This window comes from Bidens hawaiensis, unplaced genomic scaffold (genome assembly GCF_021521415.1).
Source record: "Bidens hawaiensis isolate Kalapana, Puna unplaced genomic scaffold, B.hawaiensis_p1.1 tig00019661_1, whole genome shotgun sequence".
Taxonomy (NCBI): domain Eukaryota; kingdom Viridiplantae; phylum Streptophyta; class Magnoliopsida; order Asterales; family Asteraceae; genus Bidens; species Bidens hawaiensis.
Window position 1 is genome coordinate 218,739 of NW_027492983.1, and position 23,239 is coordinate 241,977.

General features: G+C 38.3%; 2 protein-coding genes across 2 annotated transcripts; one reads left to right on the forward strand and one right to left on the reverse strand.

The window, feature by feature from the left end:
- Positions 1-1,588: 1,588 nt before the first annotated feature.
- On the forward strand, positions 1,589-3,617 carry LOC143558842 (transcription elongation factor TFIIS-like). Its single transcript, XM_077047600.1, has 2 exons — positions 1,589-1,876; positions 2,632-3,617. The coding sequence occupies exons 1-2, from the start codon at positions 1,712-1,714 to the stop codon at positions 3,460-3,462; spliced, it is 996 nt and encodes a 331-aa protein (XP_076903715.1). The 5' UTR covers positions 1,589-1,711; the 3' UTR covers positions 3,463-3,617.
- A 680-nt stretch (positions 3,618-4,297) lies between these two features.
- LOC143558873 (putative inactive receptor kinase At3g08680) lies at positions 4,298-7,134 on the reverse strand. The gene is made up of 3 exons (XM_077047625.1): positions 6,686-7,134; positions 5,346-6,583; positions 4,298-4,967 (listed from the first exon to the last, which is right to left on the reverse strand). The coding sequence occupies exons 2-3, from the start codon at positions 6,550-6,552 to the stop codon at positions 4,348-4,350; spliced, it is 1,827 nt and encodes a 608-aa protein (XP_076903740.1). The 5' UTR covers positions 6,553-6,583; positions 6,686-7,134; the 3' UTR covers positions 4,298-4,347.
- Between the last annotated feature and the right edge of the window lie 16,105 nt (positions 7,135-23,239).

Sequence of the window (23,239 nt, forward strand, 5' to 3'; positions counted from 1 at the left end):
ATTTTAAGCACCTAGATAACCATTATGTTCAGTGTTTCTAATGACAGTGTCCCGAACATTTTAGAGGTCTTTAGAGTCACAAACCAATCCGATCTACTGCCAATTTGTATATCAGTTCCCCTTTCACCACCTAAACCCGTTTCGGATACGAACTAATTTGAAAAACCGGTTTTTGCCATTAAACTCGATATAGCCGTTACACTAACCATTTTTTTATCGTTGGATCGTATCTTTTGCCTTTTTTTTAATTTTTTATACCCTTTTGACCTCATACGTTAGTATAAATACGTATTGAGTGTTTTTAAATATTAAACAAAAAAGTGAACTTCAGTTATTTTTTATTTTATTTTTTTCACTTTGTAACTTTTATAATAAATAGTGAAATTTAACCATGAACAAATTTTTAAACCTTGTTTTGGGTATCGGTTTGGATCCAAACCAATTTATATAGAATTCTAATGTTTTCCACCTTAACAATCCAATTTTAACGAAAATTGACCATACTACTTCGGTTCATAGCTTAAACCAGTTTCAAAAAAAAAAAAAAAAAAAAAAAAAACCCCAAAAAGTGTGCACCTCTAATTATTATCATCTTTACACATGCACAACTTGGGTTTTTTTTTCTAATAACCAATTCCGGTTATGATCAACAAATATATCATAAACTAGTAGAGATGGAGCTGGTTCCGGGTAGGTTCGGGTGTCTGGATTTTTATTAGTTCGGTCCAGTTTTTAACCAGGTATAGGTGGAACCGATTCGGGTTTCAATTTCATTTTCTTTGAGGAACTGAAATCAGCCTATACTAGTTGTCCGGGTAGGTCAGGGGCTCTGGTTCAGCATGCGGGGTCTATCCTACCCAAACTACAGGTACAAACCGGTTCTTGGCTCCTCATAGAAAACGGTACCAGAACCAAAACCAAAACCAAAACCAAACCACTTGCAACTAGAGGTGTACAAAAAAACAGGTTTGAAACTGGTTTTAGGCAAACCGAACCAAACCGGTTTGGGTTTAAAACCGGTTTCACTCAAACCGACCCAAACCGCCGGTTTCAGGACTGGTTCCCTTTAAGATCTACCAAAACGGTTTTAAAACCGAACCGGTTTGAGAAAAGCAGGTTTAAAACCGGCTAAAACCGGTTAAACCGATTTATAAACCGAACCGACGTGACCAGGTCGGCCTATCTTGTGTTTAAACCGGTTTGAGTTAAACCGGTTTTGACCAGCCATTAACTAAACCGGTTCGGTTTATAAACCGGTTCAGTTTGAGTTTAAAACCGGTTTTGTACACCTCTACTTGCAACTCTACCCAGTCAAAAACCGACTATGCCCGAAACCAATTGTTAAAGAAACCTAATTTGTGCACCTCTAATCCAACCCTTTATATTCATTTCTAGGCCTACTAATAGCATTCAGCCCACTTAACATAAAACAAAACAAAGCCCAAAACAAACCAAAGCCTCACGTGCCATCAACAACCACCCTCACGTGACAAAACCAAACCAAACCACTTATAACGGCCAAAACCCTAACAACCAACAAAACATCATACGGCTCTCCATCCTTCAACTTGCACACGTGTTACCCTTCACCAAGCCTTCCATTCTCCACCGTCCGATCACCCCCACACGTGCCCATCAACGGCCGCGATCAACCCGCACTCCTCTATACCTGCCAACTCTCACCTCCATTGCATTGCATTCCATTCAATTCATGGAGACGGAGTTAATACAGCTCTTTGATGCGGCCAAGAAAGCCGCCGACGCGGTTGTTTCCGGCGAGGTGGATACGACGTCGCCGGAGGAAGACCGATGTGTCGATGCGTTGTTGGCGTTGAAGAAGTTTCCGGTTAATTATCAGATTCTTGTGTCTACCCAGGTATTATTATTATTATTATTATTAATGGGTTAATGATGAATGCATGTGGGTTCGGTTTGTTTTTGCGGTTGGTTTGTTAGATGTTTATGTGAAAAAAAATAAAATTGTGAATTTGGATTTGTGTTTTGCGTTAATTTTGATTCAGGGATAGGTATTATTAAACTATTAATGAATTATGTTTGTGCATTTATTAAACGGAATGAAACGAAACGAACATGAACGCAAATTTTATTCGTATGATTAAATGAATGAAGGCGAACGCAAATGCGAATTTTATATATATTAATTAAACGAATGCCCGGGATAAATTTCCTAAGGAATTATGTTTGTGCATTCAAGAAATGAAACGGACATGAACACGTATTCGGTTTATATAATTAAAGGAATGAGCAAGGCAAATTTAATAAATGTCTTGTTCGTTCAATTACGTTCACTTGTTTGAATTTCCAAAGGATTAATTTTTAGATTCGTTTGATTTCGTATATTAAAATCGTTTGTTTAGACATCTTTGTTTATTTTTGAAATCTATTTGGATGTAATGATAGTATTTTGGATTTTAATTTGGGCATTCACATTCACATTTGCTTTTAATTGGTGTTCATTTCGTATTTTAAAGATCGTTTGTTTATAAACGAACACGAACAAGAAAATTCGTTTGCTTAAGTTTTTTTTGTTCGGTTGCGTGTTCATTCTGTTCGTTTGCGATTTGTATAATGTGATTATATATAATATTTATGCGTTTGTGATTTCATCAGGTGGGAAAACGTCTTCGTCAATTAACAAAACATCCAAGAAAAAGGATTCAATCGGTTGCCTCCGAGCTGGTGGAGATTTGGAAAGCCATAATCGTTCAAGAAACCATAAAGAACAAGAAAAATGAGAACTTGGACATCAAGAAATCTCCAACCATGGAAAAGAAAGTTCAGAGGACCAATTCTGTCAAGGTTGAAAAGACGGAGATTGCAAAAGTCGAGAAAGTTAACGTTGTCAAAGTCGAAAAGAAACCCGTGGCAAACGATGTTCCACCCATGAAGCTAAACTCTCTCCTTTACTGCAAGGATCCGCTTCGTGACAAAATCCGTGAGCTTCTTGCAGAGGCATTATGCAAAGTTTCAGGAGAGGTTGATAATGATAATGACGACGAACTGAGGGTTAAAGTGACCACCTGTGATCCTTACAGGGTGGCGGTGGCGGTTGAGTCAGCAATGTTTGAGAAATGGGGGAAATCTAATGGGGCCCAGAAGTTTAAATACCGGTCTATAATGTTTAACGTTAAGGATCCTAAGAATCCTGATTTTAGGAGGAAGATTCTTGTCGGGGATTTTAAACCCGAGAGGGTTGTGGAGTTAACGCCTGAGGAGATGGCGAGCACCGAGAGGCAATTGCAGAATGTGAAGATTAAAGAGAAGGCTTTGTTTGAGTGTGAACGTGGCGGGCCGCCAAAGGCTACCACTGATCAGTTTAAATGTGGGCGGTGTGGGAAGCGGATGTGCACTTATTATCAGTTGCAGACTCGGAGTGCTGATGAGCCGATGACCACGTTTGTGACATGTGTGAATTGTGATAATCATTGGAAGTTTTGTTAAGTGGTCGAGACGGGTCGGTGGCTAGGTGTGTGGACTGTGGACTTTGATATTGGATGGTGCTGCAGCTGTTAATTTCAGGTTGAGTTAGCTGTTGAGGTAGTCTTATTCTTTTATTAATGTTTTTTTTTTGCTTTGTTTTAAATTGATGTTGGTTGTAGGAGTTGATCTTGTTTAAAAGATTTAGTTCTGTTGAATCAATATTCATGGTCTTACTGATTCAAGTTGTTTTTTGTTTGTGTTTGTTGTGTTGCTTTGTAGCATAAATTCATAGACTCGAGGACTATCCATCGACGAGTTGAGTGCATATCATTCATAAGCTCATAAGTGTGTGTGTTTTAAGTTTTTTTAGAAAGACAACACATGCTTTCTAATATCTTAGTCCCCATTATTAACTACTTCACTTATAAAATTCATAGTAATAGAGATATATGTTCTGCCGAGGCAGAATTTGTAACTTGCTACCGTCATACCTAACAGGCAAAGATTTGCCTCCGTGGAAAGGATGATTCGTTCGGATCAACATGAGAGTCCAAGTGTCCAACTACATTGCATTGCCAGAATCCATGTTGTATCAATCCTCTTCCCGCCTAGCCCCCTTTCTCCTCAGTCCACAGAGACAAAATGTAGACCCAAAAGCTAACTTATAAACGTATTTATCTATTATCATCAAACATGCACACATGAAACATCCAGTCAGTTGGGGACACCCAGCGTACGCACACATACACAGAACTAGTTGTAAATATTATAAAAGTAAACCTGAATTTGAAAATAAAACACAAAACTGAAGTACTAATAAGTAATAACAAAAAAAACACAAATGCAATGCAATGCAATGCAATGTTTTCTTGAACAGCTTTAAATACCACCCATCAAGCACAGCAATCATGGAGTCACAGCATTAGACCTATTGTCATCAGACGATGGTCGATAATCTGAATCCAATGGTCGTAAATCCCCGATCATCTTAACAACTTCTTCCATTGATGGCCTCATGTCAGGAATCCGGGTCACACAAGCAAGCCCAATCTGAAGCATCTGAACCATCTCCTCTTCCACATGTTCTTGCTTCATCAACTCCACATCAAACACCTCAGCAGTCCACTCTTCCCGGACCACTGACCGGACCCACCGAGGCAAGTCAACCACATCTTCTTGACCCGATGCCGGGATAGGTGCTTTACCCGTCAAAATCTCCAAAATAAGGACTCCGAAGCTGTAAACATCTGATTTATGAGTGAACTTTCGGGCCTCGGTTACTTCGGGTGCTGTGTACCCAATGCAACGGGATTTTGGAGGGTGGAATGCCATTAATTGGGCGAGGCCCAGATCGGATATGCAACCGTCAAGGTCTCGGGTGAGTAGGATGTTTGATGATTTGATGTTACCGTGCGTGAATTTAGCACCGCCTTCTGAGTGAATGTGAGCAAGCCCTTTTGCAGCGTCTAGTGATATCTTCACTCTTGCATCCCAGTTTAATGGAGTTCTTCCTATTCCTCTGTTACCTGTGTTATTAGAGAATGTAGTTAAAAGGTAATAATATTATAGGAAATATCCCGAGTTCAACGGGTCGACCCATATACTTATGTGCGGGTCAAGTTGTTTGCTTTTTTTTGTTTTTTGATGGTTAAATGTGTGTGATAAGAAACGAGCTAAAAACGGTTTGAAAGTCACCTAAAATGTATTTATAGTGTATAAAACATCCTAAAATGTTTTTTTTCCCTCAAAAAAGTTAAAATATCAGGTATACACTAAAACGAAAATCTGACCTGACCCGACCCGTTTCAACCCATATCATAAGATCACCCGTTTTCACCCGTTACCAACTTACCCATCTCCCATAAACCACACCACAACTGCACAATTAAAATAATTTTGCATACCATGCAAAACTGACGAGAGGCTACCGGTGTGCATATACTCATAAACAAGAAGCTTTTCATCTTTGGAAAAATAATAAGCACATAACGGCACAATATTCGGATGCCTTCCGACCTGCCCAACAAACTCCATATGCTGTTCAAAATCCTTTTTAGCAACACCAACTTCCCGAATCCGTTTCACCACAACCGTTGTTTCTTCATCCAAAATTGCCTTATACGCGGTCCCATAACTCCCTTTTCCAAGAACCTCAGCTGAAGCCCTTAACAAATCTTCAAGATCAAAATTATAAACACTTCCTTCAAAGAACACAAGCTTGTTCTTCTCGGCTGCTTGCACCCCGCTTCCAAAATCATCCGACTTCTCATTTTTCCCTGGCGTGACAGCCTGGACTTTTAACTCACCAACCGAATCTTCTTTTTTTGTTTTTGTTTTTAAACAAAAAAAGAATAATAATAATAATAATGCAAGTAAAACTAAGAAAAAGAAGACTCCAATAGCGATGCCTATAATAGCACCGATGCTAAGTTTCTTTCTTTTGTTTGAGTTCATGGGTGGGATCGGGATATTGGAAGTCAAGGGTGAGCATTGATTTAAAGGAGGCCCACATAACAAATTCCCTTCAAACGAAGAGACCGGGAACTTTTGGAGGGAAACTGGGATTGACCCGTTTAGTGAGTTGTGACTAATGTTAAATGCCCGGAGGCGAGTGAGATTAAGTTGGGGGATGCTACCAGAAAACGAGTTGAACGAGAGGTCTAATGCGGTCGTTTGCAGGGGTAAAATGGGAATTTCACCGGAGAAATTGTTGTGTTGAAGGTAAATTGATTGAAGAGATGGGATTGACAGTAGATCAGATGGGAGGGTCCCACTAAGGAAATTGGATCTTAAGCTAAGAACTTTGAGATTATTTAGTTTTCCTATTGTGTTAACAGGGATTTGACCAAAAAGTCCAACTGCCGGGAGATGAACTGCAATTACTCTTTTACCCTCAGCGTTGCATTTGATACCAACCCATGAAGTGCAAATAGGGATTGATGAATTCCAGTTAAGTTTTCTGAGGTGCAATACAGATGAAGAAAATTTAAGGAGTGATTCAGCATCAGAGTTCAAATCCAGCTCAGCGTCAGCAATTTTGAAGTGAAAATTGTATAGTAGGAGAATGAAAGTAGCCACTGATAATAACTGAAGCTTCATTAGGCTTCTCATCGAGTGTAATTACACAAATAGCCTTGATCACCTAAATGAAGAAGTGAAAAAGTCTTGAAATTTGAATACAATGCAGATTAAGAACACATAAATTTAACAGAAATCGATTAAATGAAAATAAATGAGTTCGTACCTTGCAAGATCTTCAAAATGAAAGTGATGGAGTGAAGTGAATTCGATAAAGTATCAAACTTTGATGGACAACAGTCTGATTATCTTGACCTCTTTCGCCTTTTTTCATATGGGAAAAAGCAGAGAATAATTATTAGAACTTTATTTTTCGGTAGAAAGTATGAGATTAAATGTTTAGTAAAGAACAATTCAATCATGTACGTAGAGAAAGATTTGTTTGTGATTTAGAGAACCATAAGTAAGGAATTTAAATATGTTGTGGATTAACTTTTTATATAATGGAATACATGAGTCATTGTCTATTTAAACAGAGAACAAAAATATTATACAAAAAACAAAATAAAGGAGTTTATAGTGACAAGAAGAATCAAACCTAAAAAGAAAAAGACCAATCACTAATAAAAAGAAAAAGCAAAAGTACATTCATTTGTTCTGGAAAAAGCATTGAAATTATTTGATGTAAAATGAAATGCATAATTTCAACCATCCAAATTATTGTAAGATAAACTGGCTTCATAATATTTGTAAATCCTCTACTTACATGAAGGGATGGATATGGACTTATCCAAAATATGGTGGCCCATTGTAGGGGTACAAAGCGGGCCTTGTTCATGGTTTGGTGGGTCAAACCCACACGAAACAAAAATTTCACGAACCCGTACATGGCATGAACCCCAATATCATGTCAAACACATGAACTCGAGCACGACCTGTTTAGCCCAAAAAAAGAATTTTTTCTATTTTTTGGGTGTTAATACTATACAATTACAAATTCAGTACCAAAAAGTACAAATGTGTATGAAACAGTAACTTTTAAACTATAAAAAAAATGATGCCCAATTCTCTTTTAATTTTTATATTTTTGACAAAAAAATAAAAATAAAAATACTCAACCAAAAAGACATAAATCACATTTTGCAAAAATTATGCAAATAAATTGGTTAAATGGGTCACCCGTGAGCCCATCAGATGGACACGAACCGGGCTCATTTTAGTTGAACGTGAATGTGACCCGAACAATCAAGTACTTATGTCTTTTATCATATTAACCATAATCAAAATAAATCTCAGTTCTTTAACATTTCAGGAGCGATGTCATGCATATACTCAGTCACGAATTCAGCATTTCAGAAATCAGAAAGAAAACGAAATGAGAAATTCGTTTTTTAAGTGTTTTCTAATGTAATTATTTTTGTTTTTTATTTTTTATTTATTATTTTTTTTCTTGCTGATATGCTTCACTCTTAACAAGAAGCAATTGGTTGATTTATCATAAATAATCTTTATATGCCAAACTTGACATTCTAAGGTTTTTCTTTTTCTTTATTTATCAGTATATAACTGATATCTTATTAACTTACAAACCAAAATACCAAATGATAAGAAGATATATATTAAGGTCAAATCTGATATTAAATACATAATTAGTACCCTGTAACCTATGATAATTTGTATTTAAAATGTAGATTCCGGTTACAAAAGCAACTTGTGAAACAATATATTTGAGAGGACACAATCTATAGAACAAAAATATATAAATTATAAAATACAGAACAGAATATATACTGTCAATACAGATATTATTTATTATTTAATAACCTCTTGTTTTTTGGGTAAACTGAAGAACAGACAAGACAGCATTTTAACATCAACAGTTGTATTCAGATCATCCAACTTCCCTAATATAGATTAATAACTTCACAATTATCAAATCGAGATAGACATTTCACTAACTAACTTAGGGGTGTATACGAGCCGATCCACTCGTTAAAAACTCGAATCAAGAGCTCAAGCTTTTAATGAGGCTCATTTTATAAACAAGCTTGAGCCCGGGCTTCACATATCAAGCTCGAGCCGGATCACAAGCCTAAACAAGCTTTATATATATATATATATATATATATATATAGTTTTTACTTAATATATTTATAAAAAAACTATTATTATGTACAAAATTATGACAAAAATAATTAAGAAACATATTATATTACATATAAAAATTGTATTCATAAATATATAGCTAAATGGTTAGAAAAATATTAAAACAAAATAATTAAATAATAACGAACCGAGCTCGATTTGAAAAACTACTCACGAACCAAGCTCAAGCCTTAACAAGCTCGGCACGTTTACACTGGATAATATATTAATTTAATTTAATAATAACCTTTTGTATTTAGGGTTAATTGAAGAAGAAACAAGACTGAATTTTACATATTTAAATATAAACTATTATCATGTACAAAATTATGATAAAAATAATTAACTAATATATTACATTACATATAAAAATTATATTCATAAATACATAGCTAAATAGTTAAAATAATATATTAAAATAAAATAATCCAATAATAAACGAGCCGAGGTCGTGCTTGTTTACATGTGATTGATTATATATTAATTTGATAATAAGCATTTGTATTTAGGGTAAATTGACGACTGAATTTGACCTGATGACAACAATCTAAATAATATAATCCAACTTCCCTAAAATAAATAATTAACTAAATCACCTGACGACAAACAAAATCCGATTATATTATAATTATAATCATAATAATAATAATATCAAATCGGTAGACGATTCACTAGTTAATTAACAGATGATTAACTGATTGAATACCTGTAATGAAAACGAGCAGTAGACAGCAAACCGGAAGCTCAAATTCCGACCAAAAACCTAAAATGTGAATTGAATTGGATGAATTTGAAATTGCAACGGTAGGCTTAGCTTATAACGCTGAAATGAAACTTGTTGAATCGAAAATTAATTAATTGTGGGAGCATTGAAATGCTGGTGTTTAATTTACTTACCGTTGGAAGAAACAATGAAGAATTATGCTTCTTGGTCTACTAATTATTTGCAAAAGTAATTAATTTGCACCTTCATTGTGATTTATAATTTGTATTTCTGATTATGTCTTTAAGTTATGTTATGTACACTTTTTTTTTATTTCTTTTGTTTTGTTTTTTTAGGAACTGGTTATCCACACACCAATTGAGTTATCCACACACCACAGCTATACGATCGTATAGCTGTCATACGATCGTATGGCAATGCAGAACTTCAGTTTTTCATAGGATCTGGTCGGCTGTTCAGGAACATTTCATACGATAGTATGTCAGCTATACGATCGTATGTTTTTTTTTTTACAACCGGAAACTTTGAAGACCTTATTAACTTTGAGTATAACTTTGAAGATGCGTGTGAACTACCCTTTAATATTTAGATCTTTGTGTATAACTTTTTTATGAAATTATAACATTAAAAAAAGGCTTAAACTTTTATAACGCATAACTGGTTGCTTGATCTGTTCGATCGGCACAAGAACGTATATGTAGAGGGAAAAAAATGTTGCATAAAGCCAATTTGCTAGTTCTGTGACTGTAACGACACCGTTCTGTGACTATAACGACACCGTTCTCACGACCTATAGTTTGCGCCCATGCCTTCAGTTCATCGAGAGACCCAAACAACTGAAACAAAATAAATATTTAGTGATGCTCATACTTAAATAAGACAAACATAATTTTAAAAAACTAGACCTGATCGGTTGTAAACACTTATATGTTGTTATAGAATTCATTATCGTTATCGCCGTCGCCAAAAATTGGCATCACTCACGTTGGTTTGGTAGTGAACGAATGAGAAAAAAAACTTGTGTCGTTCGTGTTTTTATATTAAAACCGGTAGAATATTATATCACGTCCGGAATATTGTGTCGAGTCAAATAATACACAGAATATTATATCACGTCCGGAATATTATATCGTTTCATTACGTAAAACGAGGGTAAGCATGTACGGTATATTATACCATATTCATTTAACAATTACGACCACAGATCTAAAGACATACGTCTCAATAATTTTTTTTTTTTTTTGGTTTCCATACGATCGTATGGGAGTCATACTATCGTATGGCTTCTAATCATGCTCCGTACGTCAGTGTACTTTGATCACGTTGGATCCATACGATCGTATAGCTTTCATACGAGCGTATTTAGGGTGTATGAGGAGGGTGTACCAATATCTTGCTTGTACTTTTGTCACGTGGGCTCCATATGATCGTATAGCTTCAATACGATCGAAAATCTCCTATACGATCGTATAGGAGCTATACGATCATATTTAGGGTGTATGAGTTTTAATGGGTGATGTTCTTTTTGTACGTTCAAATCCTACCAAACATGAAGAAAATACAAAGAAAATAATATATACTTCTAACGGTTGTATTTGTTTTAATTCTTTCTAATATGTATTGTAAATTTTGTTAAGTATTTGATTTTCATAAGTTACTACTGATTTAAATGTAAGTTTTTAGGATGTTAGTTAAATTATTTCATTTCAATTTAACTATGATAAATTGGACAGTTATATTGTATAAGGGTTAAATTCAATGCATAATCAATATTAGCTCAAGAAACGTAATAAAATACGTCTACATAGTGAAAATCGGAAGAAATATGTGGGGGGAGAGAGAGAGAGAGAGAGGTGGAAAGTTAGAGGTTTGCGCTGTCTTATTTATCACACTTAAAGTAATACGTACAAGTATTTATGTGATTCTAGTAATTTTATGTTTGAAACTAGTTCTATATTAAACGGTACACTTGTTATCCGAACATAGTCTAATGACTAAAGTCATACCTATAACCGTAAGTTTGTGAAGAGCTTTTAACAAAAGTTTTAGATTTTCTACCCATTATGATAATGAGTTGTTTTAAAGGGACATGTTGGTGGTAAGATGTCTTCCATCTAATTTTGTTGTCAAGGGTTTACGATGATTAATAGAAGCAGATATGAAACCGTTAAAAAAATTATGATAATGGATTAAAATTCAAATTTTAGTGTTATTTGGTAACAAGATATAGGAAATTTTTTAAACCCATTTCATTTGTTACATGTTATTATTATTATATATTATTAGTATCAGTAGTAGTAGTAGTAATAATAATAATAATAATAATAATAATAATAATTAAAATTTGAGTTTTAGTAATCTAATATGACTCGTTTGTCGTAATAATTACAGTTTAACCAGTGACTTCTGACTTTCGTTTTTATTGTCATTTGTCAAGGATAATCTCACTCATACAATAACTGAAACGTTGTGATGGGTATTTTGTCTCATATAAAACGGTTGAAATGACTTTCGCACACATTGTTTTCCTAATCGTAAACATATTTTGTATATTTTTCATTTGTTTTTATGTAAATTATTCGATTAAACTTTCGAAGCACCATCAACATATTTCTGTCTGAAAGTGTCCATCAAGTTTAAGGTTAAGAGGGAATTCAAAAACCTACACATTAGTTACTTGAGTGACAAATTGTTAGAATATTTGTATCAATGTTAAAAGATGAAGCAAAATAATTGATTTTCACATCATGTTATGCACCTTTTATATGCTTAAAATTTATACAATTATGCATCTTAGTCATTTTGATGTATACTAATAAAGTAATAATTTGAAATTTCATAGACAGAGAAAGAAAATATGACTGAAATGGTGGAATCGAACTTAAAAGATGACAGACACGTGGAATAGATAATTTGTCGAATTCAACTAAAAGTATACTTACGCATGTCTCGCATGTTTCTCATTCTCAAAGCTTAATCTAAGTGCGGGCTAACTTTTAATATTTTTGTTTAAACAACGGTATTGCATTAAAAAGAAACACCAACTAGCAAACTACTAGCCGGGTGAAAAACAAAGAAATTACGTAACTAGTCGATTAGAATAGGGTTTTTCAACCACTTTATCTGATAAGTTTTACACTTTTCCTTCCTACCCGAGTAACAAAAAAACAAGAAATAAACATCATCAAATAAGAGTTCGGTCGTTATAGTTTATTCTATTTTTGAGAAAACCGTGTCACTCTGTAACTTCCAAATAGCCCACCACATGACAAAAAGAAATTGTGCCCCTAGTTTCTTTCTTAGCAAACTTAATGCGTAGTTGTCAAGTCAATTCATATGATCTAAGACGGTCCGTTGTGGCCCGCCACCACCGCCGCGAGCGGCCTAGCGCGAGCCACGTCGGTCACGAACACTACAACGCACCGGCGCGACCGCCCTGCAAGCTAGCGGCTACTGAAGAGAAATAATGTTGTTCCTTTTTTTTTCTTAGTGTGAAATTGGTGAAGAAGAGGTGGAGAAGAATGAAGATGGTGGAGAGAGATTGCTACAGCAGGCATTGACAAAGAAAAAGGCAAAGTATGATCTAATTTGTTTTATACATGGGTTTTATTTTATGCATAATTCATGGCTTAATTCTTTACCCAACTTATCAAGTTATTTTGTATTACTTGGCCTAAATTTCTATTAGATGGTTTAGTAATAAAAAAAATATTAAAATATTATTATCTTTTATTATAAAATATATCTTTTATTTTATAGTTTTAATTAAATTTTTAGTGAAAAAAAGAAAAGAAAATTCGTCTGAACCACAACCGCCTCAGGTGGCTTCAGCGAATGCCCGGTCAACATCTAGTCAGCACTAGATGGCATGATATTATTAGATGAATTCAGATTCCGACTTCAACGACAACACACAGTCTAAAAGGAATATCAAAACCTGGAAATAAATTCTTTCAGCTTAATACTTTTTTTAAGTAACGTATAATAGCATTATAATGCATAGTTAACCACCATTAATTTTTTTTTTTTAAATGAGGAAAAAAAGTTAAGTTAACCAAACTCATCCTAACTTCTTTTTTCAAATGACTCATCCTGACCCGTACTCATGTTAACCCAAACTAATCCTGACCAAACACCCGACTCATCCATCCTGCCACCTCTAACAACTATATTTGTTTGGTTTTGTTTTCACACATTCACAAAACCGAATTACCGAGTTGAACTAATAGATAACAAAATCATTAGAAACAAACCAAACCATTAGATAATTAGGTAAGTATCAATGAAGGATAGGATATGAAATTTTCACTATGTATTAAGGCCCAAATGTGAATTATGATTGGTAAAATCATTTACTTTCATAAAGCTAAAAATTATGTTAAAGCTAACCATTTTAGCTTTATGTTTTAAGTTAAAACCAAGCCAAAATAAAACGTGTATGGAAGTGACTCTTCTATCTCCCACTTTTAGGCTCTTCCTATGAACTAATTAGGGATTGTGTAACGGGACGTTTCCACCATGCCATTCTATGAATTAAAACTGTGATATCAATTTCTGTCAATCACCATCGTATACTTATTTAAAAAAAGAGTTTATTTATTATTTAGTGAAGAAACATGAAATGAATCTGACCTGATCCATGACGATGTTCCCCGGTCTTCGAGATGAACGAACCACGACTCGATCTTCTTCTCCGGTTGCTTGAGATCTAACCAAATCTCGGATCGTCTTCTACGGGATGATGTAACCAAATCTCGCTCTCCTCCGCTCAGATCTGCAATGGTTTTTGGGGGTGCGGGGGTGACTGCTAAGAAATCTCGAGGATCTCTTGTTTACAGACACAAAAATGGTTATGGTGGTGGCTCTTATTGAGAACAACCTTTAAAAAGGAGGTGGAGACCTCCTTATATAGGGAGCCTCATGGCCACCATCATGGTACCCTAATGGGCCTAGCCCAGTTAGGGTTACCTCCACAAAACCCCCTCAGCCCAATAATATTGTATTAGTCCATATAATAAAATAAGCCAAACATAATAAATTAAGGTCGTAAGCCGGGTTTAGTACCATACCCCTACAAGCCCCCCAAGTCCAGTGTTGCTCCTAGGCGTGCAAGCGTTTAGGTGGAGCGCTGGACTTCATAAGGTGTGTTAGGATATGAGGCGGTTTTTTCCCCTTTCTTCGGCCTTGTCTTTATTGTCTTTGAGTTTTGAGAGGTTTTCTCCATGATGGTGACATGTTGTGATCCTTATGATAATAATGGTGCACTGGCATGAATAAGATATAGCACGCATCATAACAATAGTGGCGCGGGGCCTGATAAAAGATAGAGTGCGCATCTCGATAATAATGTAATGCAACTTGCGCGCGAGGCAGCTTACGAGCTATAAAAATAATGAAGCTTGCGCGCGAGGCGACTTACGAGCTATAAAATAATGAAGCATGCGCGAGTTGCGGCTTATGAGCTATAATATGATGATAATGACTGGCCCACAAGGGCCTCTTCTATGCATGATGACTATCCCAACTTGTCTTCAAAATAATAATGGAGGCACAAACGGCCAGATAATAATAATAATGTCATAGGTGCTTGTGCGACTCGTAGCCGAACCTGCAAAAACATATCAACTAAAAGTGGATGTATTACAAGGTTCCCATCCTCGGGCAAATTATGAGGTGTGCCCAACCTACGTTGGCGCGTGGCCGTTTGGAATATTATTAGGCTCCCGACCTTTATGTTTGGCGCGTGGCCATGTGGGATATTATTAGGCTCCCGACCTTTATGTTTGGAACGTGGCCATGTGGGATATTATTAGACTCCCGACCTTTATGTTTGGCGCGTGGCCATGTGGGATATTATTAGGCTCCCGACCTTTATGTTTGGCGCGTGGCCGTTTGGGATATTATTAGGCTCCCGACCTTTATGTTTGGCGCGTGGCCATGTGGGATATTATTAGGCTCCCGACCTTTAAGTGTGGCCACGTAGCCGTATGGGTTTATGAGGATTCCCAACCTATATATTCGGATGTCTTCCATCCTTAGGCGAATTATGAGGTGTGCCCAACCTAATATTCGGCGCGTAGCCGAGCGGGTTTATTAGGATTCTCAACCTATATATTCGGATGTCTTCCATCCTTAGGCGAATTATGAAGTTTGCCCAACCTAATATTCGACGCATAGCCGAGCGGGTTTATTAGGATTCCCAACCTTTAAGTTTGGCGCGTAGCCATATATTTTGCATTAATATAAGCACTTTTTGTGCCATTTCATGCAAATCCTATATACTTATACTTTTCGTTTTTTTTTTTTTTTGTGGAAACGACACCATCTGATCGAGGAAGGCTTCCATAATTTACTTCCATCTTGTTACAAAGATGAAGGGGTGGAGTGTAAATAAATCAAACCCTTGCTTTGATAACTTATTCCTCAAAAAAAAAATGATCATGAAATTTAGAGGGTCGTTTATGAAACTTGAAAATTAATTCTTCTTCACCAACTTCAAGCCATCCATATGAATAATATAAATACAGCTGTAGCCAGACTTGCCTTTGAAAGGTTGAAACAGAGCATGGCGAACACAACAGAAGGATGTCCGATGGTGATCGGGGTTGTTCAGCTATGGCGCGGATGTAGACCGCGGGAGCTGGTGTTAACCCAGCGTGCGTCAGACCCGAGGTTGTCGGCGTGGACCCGCCAGAGCACAAATGAAGCTCGCGGTAGTTGGTGCTGACCTGCCCGCGCTGATTAGTTTTGGATCGCCAGCGTAAGCGACCCGCGGTGTTCATAAGAAACCCGCGGCGTACACGTGACCGGCGACGGTAGTGCTTACACTTGACCCTCGGTAATTTGTGTTGGCTCGCTGAAGGGCATTGATACACTATTAAAGGAAGCTTGCAAGTTGGCGAAACTATAACTCACCAGAATGTCGGATCGCGGTTATAACCCACGGGTGGCATTGCCAGCCCACATGAATTGATACGCGGATCGCGGTTATGACCCGCGGGTGGCATTTCCAGCCCGAAGGTGTTGATAGGCGGATCGCTTTTATGACCCGCGGGTGGCATTGCCAGCCAGCAGGTGTTGATACGCGGATCGCGGTTATGACCCGCGGGTGGCATTGCAGGCCCGCAGGTGTTGATACGCGGATCGCGGTTGTGACCTGGGTGACATTGCGAACTCGCTGGTGTTAATACGTGGCGGCACGCGGCATGGCGGCGAAGTGTTGACGCGCGGCTGCGCGCATGATGTATGAAGGCGTAGTGCACTATCAGCAGCGGCGCGCAAGCATGTCGGTGGAGTGCAACATGTGCATGGCGGGCATGCATGGCGGCGGATTGTTCATCTGCGGAAGCGCACGCATGGCGGCGCAGAGTTGATCAGCGGGACACGCATGCATGCACTGTGACGCGATGATCCTTAGCTCGCATGCATGGTGACGTATTGTTGAAACCCATCGGCGCACATGAACGGTGGTCGGGTGCTTACCTGCGGAACTTGCAGGTGACCCGCCTTGGTCAGAGTTCGTTATGTCGGAGCACGGCGCCCATGAATGGTGTCGTCTTCCAAGCTCATATTGTACTATTTTTGACCCGCATGGGGTCGTCTTCCAACCCGCATGGGGTTTTGATTCGCGGTGCACATGCATTGCGGTAGAGCGGTTACTCACGGGCGCGCATGCATTGAGGCGGAGTCTTCTGCGTAAAACCGAAGGCATGGGGTCGCCTTCCGACCCACATGGTGGTTTCCGCGGGCGCGCATGCATGGCGACGGAGTGATGACTCGCGGGCGCGCATGCATCACGGCGAAGCATGGATATTTGCGCGGTGGCGGAGTTTTTCCGAGACTGTTAAACTTTAGTTGCTCCGGTGGTGATGGAGGAGCACCGATATGCGTGTGTGGGTGACCTCCAGCTGTTTGGAATTTATTCTAAGGAACACACATGTGACCCGCGGTAAGTGACCCTTAGCGTTCATAAAGACCCGCGACGTTCATAAAAGACCCGTGTTAATTGACCCTCGGCAGTGTGCATGCATGGAAGAGAAAACTTGATCTCCGGTGACGCGCATGCATGGCGGCGGAGTCTTGATCCTCGGCCGTGAGCATGCATGGCGGCGGAGAGAGGACCCGCCGGCGCGCATGCATGGTGGCACGCAGGTGTTGACCCGCGGATGGTATTGCCAACCCGCAGGTGTTGATACGTGGCGGCACGCAGCATGGTTACGACCCGCGGGTGGCATTGCCAACCCGCAGGTGTTAATACGCGGATCTCGGTTATGACCCGCGGCTGACGGTAGTGTACAAGCGGGTCTATCCTTCGCATGTGTATAAACTTTTTCGGTCATAGCGGACTTTGTGGATCTGACAAGCGGGAGGCGCGGTTCCTCGGCGGAGGTGGTGTGCATGCATGGCGGTGGAGTGATGATCCTCGGCAGTACGCATGCATGGAAGCAGAGACTTGATATCTGGTGGCGTGCATGCATGGCAATAGAGTCTTGACCCTCGGCACTGCGCATGCATGGCGTCTGGGTGTTCCTCCGATGCGGCGCATGCATGGCCGGGAGAGTTCGTCCGCAGCGCACTTGTATGGCGTCGGAGTGTTCCTTCGATGCGGCTTCCTCCAAGGCGGCGCATGCATGGCGATGAGTGTTCCTCCGATGCGGCGCATGCATGGAAGCAAAAAGGTGATCCGTGGGCGTACATGCATGGCGGCTAGTTGTTCCACCGGGCGCCTGTGCATGGCGGAGGAATGCATCATCCAAGGCGGCGCGCATGCATGATGGCGGGTCGTTGATCCGCGGGGTCGCGCATGCAAGGCATCGGAGCATTCCGCCGTTGTTGGTTTCATGTGTACGACTTAGGGAAAGTTCTCCGGAGTCACGATGCAGAAAAAGTATGAAGGGTTCAGAGGTTGTCCCCTTAATAGGATACAAAGCATAGGCATGTTGTACTATGTGTTATGCGAGTTGTACCCTTCCTTTTAAAATATCTTCATACCGATGGTGACACCTCTTTTCTAGCTCCGAGAATATTTACCACTCAAAGTTTAGTGGGTTTTTTCAAAAATGTAGATCTGAAACGTGATTATTGCTAAAACAAACTCGCGTATGAAGAAATCTGAATCAGATCTGGTCTCCATTACACAAAAAACTCAGATCTATAACCCAGATCTGTAATTCTCGATTTGTAATCGTGTAAAAACAGATCTGAAGCTTGGAGTAGAGAATATCTAAAACCATCATAGATCCGGAGGCTTGACCGTCCGAATCAGGTAGTTTTAATATATATATTTTTTTTATACTTCAAGATCTGGATTTTTCTAGAGAGGAAAAAATCCTAGATCTGGAATATTTCATGGATATATCTGAGAACCGAGACGAAAATCAAGACGTGGTTCGTTGCCGGTCCCACGGATGGCGCCAATGAAGAAACATAAAATGAATCTGACCTGATCCATGACGATGTTCCCCGGTCTTCGAGATGAACGAACCACGACTCGATCTTCTTCTCCGGTTGCTTGAGATCTAACCAAATCTCGGATCGTCTTCTACGGGATGATGTAACCAAATCTCGCTCTCCTCCGCTCAGATCTGCAATGGTTTTTGGGGGTGCGGAGGTGACTGCTAAGAAATCTCGAGGATCTCTTGTTTACAGACACAAAAATGGTTATGGTGGTGGCTCTTATTGAGAACAACCTTTAAAAAGGAGGTGGAGACCTCCTTATATAGGGAGCCTCATGGCCACCATCATGGTACCCTAATGGGCCTAGCCCAGTTAGGGTTACCTCCACAAAACCCCCTCAGCCCAATAATATTGTATTAGTTCATATAATAAAATAAGCCAAACATAATAAATTAAGGTCGTAAGCCGGGTTTAGTACCATACCCCTACATTTAGTTTAAATATTATTTTAATTAATGTGACGTGTGAAACATTTACCACCTTTTTTATGGGGTATTTTCAGCTACTAGGGAGAAAATCCGTGTAATTCACTCTTAAATATATATGATGTTGATATAGCCATTCAGTAAATTAGAGACAAATTTTAGCTTTCGATAAGCATATACATATATGCTTCACATAATAACATGTGAATTCAAATTTCCAATATTTCAAATTTAAGATTTCTCCTTGTGTTGAAGTGATGATGCATACTTTCATAAACGGTTGTGACACTTTTATTTTATTTGACTAAATAAAATATCATAATATTATATTACTCGTACCTGTGAACAGTGAGATAATTATGTCCAGATTGAAATAAATCAATCAATCAATCATTCCCAGTAAAATCCCACCAACAGCAAAGCTATAAGTAGGGTCTGGGGAGGGTGGGATGTAGGCACACCGTACCTCTATCCAAAGGAATAAAGAGGTGGCTTCCAGAGAGACCCTCGGCTCTAAGTACATGTGTATGAAGCAAAATAAAGGGAATCAAAGTTTAACAGTTATATAAAAACTACTACTAATTATAATAATATTAATAATATGATCACAGTTTAACAGCTATATAAAAGCTAATAATAATTATAATAATAATATATATAAGGGAAAAACCATTATGGTATGTGACCTAAATAAGTTAAGTCTAAGCCTTAAGGTATTCAATTCTCTCTAAAAATTGTTAACTTTAATTCTACTTCTCCACGAATTCCTATTCTCGACCATGTCCTCGGAGAGGTTTAGGTCTATCAAATCATGCCTAATCCTCTCATCCCAAATCAATTTCGGTCGTCCTCTACCCCTCCTCCCCTCTATAGTAATGTTTTCTACGGATCTAACAGGATTCGTCGTCTGTCTTCTCTTTACATGTCCAAACCATCTCAATCTCCACTCTCTTATCTTGTCTGCTATGTTCGCCACCCCTAATCTCTCGCGAAACACAACGTTTCTTATTCGGTCTAGCCTTGTGTGCCCACACAACCAACGTAGCATTCTCATTTCTGCTACCTCCATCTTCCGCACTTGTGCCTTCTTGATGGCCCAACAATCTGTTCCATATAGCATTGCAGGTCTAACTGCCACCCTATAGAATTTTCCCTTTAGTTTAGTCGGGAAACTCTTGTCGCACAATATACCTGTGGCTGCTTTCCATCTACACCATCTACCTGAACTCGGTGGGTCAAATCCTACCAGATTGAAATAAATGTGGTGGCAAAAAAGATGGTGGTGGTTGGACAACATACCATCATTCAACCATTTGAATTCCTCTATTAAAATGTCAAAACGATTCATCTAAACTCACAAAATCATCATACTATCACATGGTAGGCCCGTGTTCTTCAAAAAAAAAATAATAATAAATAATAATAATAATAATAATAATATGAAATTTTACATATGAAATTGATTTTCATATGAAATTTAGTCATTTGGTAAGTTATTGAAATGTTTGTGTCATTATGGAAGTGATTAATGTGTAAATCTCCGGGTATGTACAAGTAACGCCTGCAAATGTTTTGAGATGGTCCCTCGTTTAGCACGCCTTTTTTTAATCTCAAAACGTGTTTCCTCGTAGCTGATCAGCCTTGTCGCCTTGAGTTACGTTGTTCTTGATCTTGTATTCTTGTGTACACAATTCATTGCATTGATGAAATATCGTCTTGTTAATAATACTGGCTAAATGACTTCTACGGTTCTAATGGACGGTATAAGTTATTCAGAGTCTATGCATTATTATTAATGATAATAAAACGAGTTTGTACATAAAATAAAATGCTACAGATTATTTAAAGTAAAGTGGATAAAAAGTATGATTGAATATATAAATACCCGGTTGGGGACTCGACCTGATGTATCCGACCCAGAACCGGTTCCTACCCGTACCTGACCCGTGGGTACGACCTGATATTGGGTTTCTCCATATACCTCTACCTGGAACCGGACTAGACCCGGACCCACCGGAACCAGTTCCACATTTACCCGGTCAAAACCCGACCCGAGCCTACCCGAAACCCGAAAAATACCTGGAAAACTCGGTCAAATACCCGACTATACCCGAAACCGGTTCCTATCCGGCCAGGTTTTAACTTTTGTTGACCATACCCGAAACCGGTTCATACCCGGTTCTGGTTCCTAAAAATACACGGTTTGTGTACCTCTATGTTTTGGGTTGAACCACATGAAACCCAAAGTTTAAAGCCGGTTTAGGTTTGGACCACAATTTAAAGCCCCCCAAATCTTTAATGTGGACCCAAAACCCATATTATGTACACACGATTTGAGAAAACAAAAACAAGTGTTGGGCCGTTGTGTAACTTCTATGATATCTTATTATCACAGATTTGTTTGAATATTGTTTCGCTATTTTTGTACTATTAACGTTTGGATTTACTAGCTAGTATGGACTTCACAAGGGACGATGTAGAGGGACAAAGACGTGAACATGTTTCGGTGTGCTTGCACACTGAACACACCTCTGGTCACAAGCAGTTGTTGTTGGTGCTTGTCTGATGAATCCAATATAGAACGAAACAATTGACCCTAATTATAAATGTGACACATTGGCTAACTCTCGGGCCACTGGGGCGCCACATGAGGCCTCGGAAGGTGACTTTTGACACACACACGCACACAAAGAGTTAGGCATTCTGTCACGCTTAAAGTTTAAATATCAAAGAGTTAAAGTTAAATATCAAAGAGTTAAAGAATGATAAAATGATAAAATGATAATAAGGTTCCTATCACTATTTAGACTTTAAACAAAAGTTTAACATTTTACTTTCTACCACAACTTTTCACGTTTCTCTTATATGTTTGGCATTTATCATTATTTTGTGAATAAAATACTTCGAAGTTAATACACTAAATTTAAGTATGTCACATATGACTTTTAATTAGACACACAGAATCATTAAGATCTACATCAAAAGAAGGTGCTTGTGGTCGATTATTATTTCCCTACAAACCTGTTTATTTATATAAAGAAAACTTGAACAATATCGTCATGCAATGATTATTTTGCTTTAGTAACTATAAACCCTAATGTAACGCTTCATACGCCAAAAATAACATTTACATGCGTCATTGAGTGGATTATCTTCTACTTTGAAATCTAAATGTCGCTCAATTGATGGCCTTCTCACTTTGCTCAGCTATACTTGGTTTGCCATGTTTCGTCAATGTAGCGTCAGAAGCAAATTTGAAATTCCTGTTACTATGGGCGGCGGGTAGATGGTTCACGGGCACTCAACTTGAAAATCTTATGTGAGTTGTATCTTTACATAACAAGACATTGACAGCCTCAACTTGAACATCTTTGGTGAGAAAATATTTTCATGTGACAAACCTCTCGTGTGAGAATGAGTATGTGTTTATGGTCGAGAGAGCAATATCGTGTAAACGATAGTAGGTAAGATAACGTAGACTGTTTTCCTCATGAGTCATGACTGGTAAGTATTTATACTTTTATTTGGGATACGGCATGAGATGGTAAATGCGCATAATGTTACCTTGGTTGTATGAAGTAAGTGTAACTGGTCACCCATGTAGTTAATGGGTGAAGTTGAGAAACTATGAATTCTACTTGTTGATTGTTAAATGATTGTGTGACCTACACACATACCGTTATCCATTGTCGACTATGTTGTTATCCGGGATCATATCCTTTCTGTAACCATGGTTGTTATTGGTATACCGGTCTCATCTAAGAAAGTTACAACACAACTAATTTGGGTTTGAATTTTAATTTTCTATCATCAACCAACTAATGCTCATATATGATATCACCATTAGAGGTGCACAAATCGGTTTTTTTTAAAAAACCGGTTCGGTTAATAACCGGACCGGTTTTTCTTGGCCTGGAAAAAAACCGGTTTTTAAATAACCGGACCGGTTTATTAACCGGTTTTTTTGGTGCAAAACTCGGACCGGTCTAACCGGTTAGGACCGGTTTAGAAACCGGTTAGAACCGGTTAA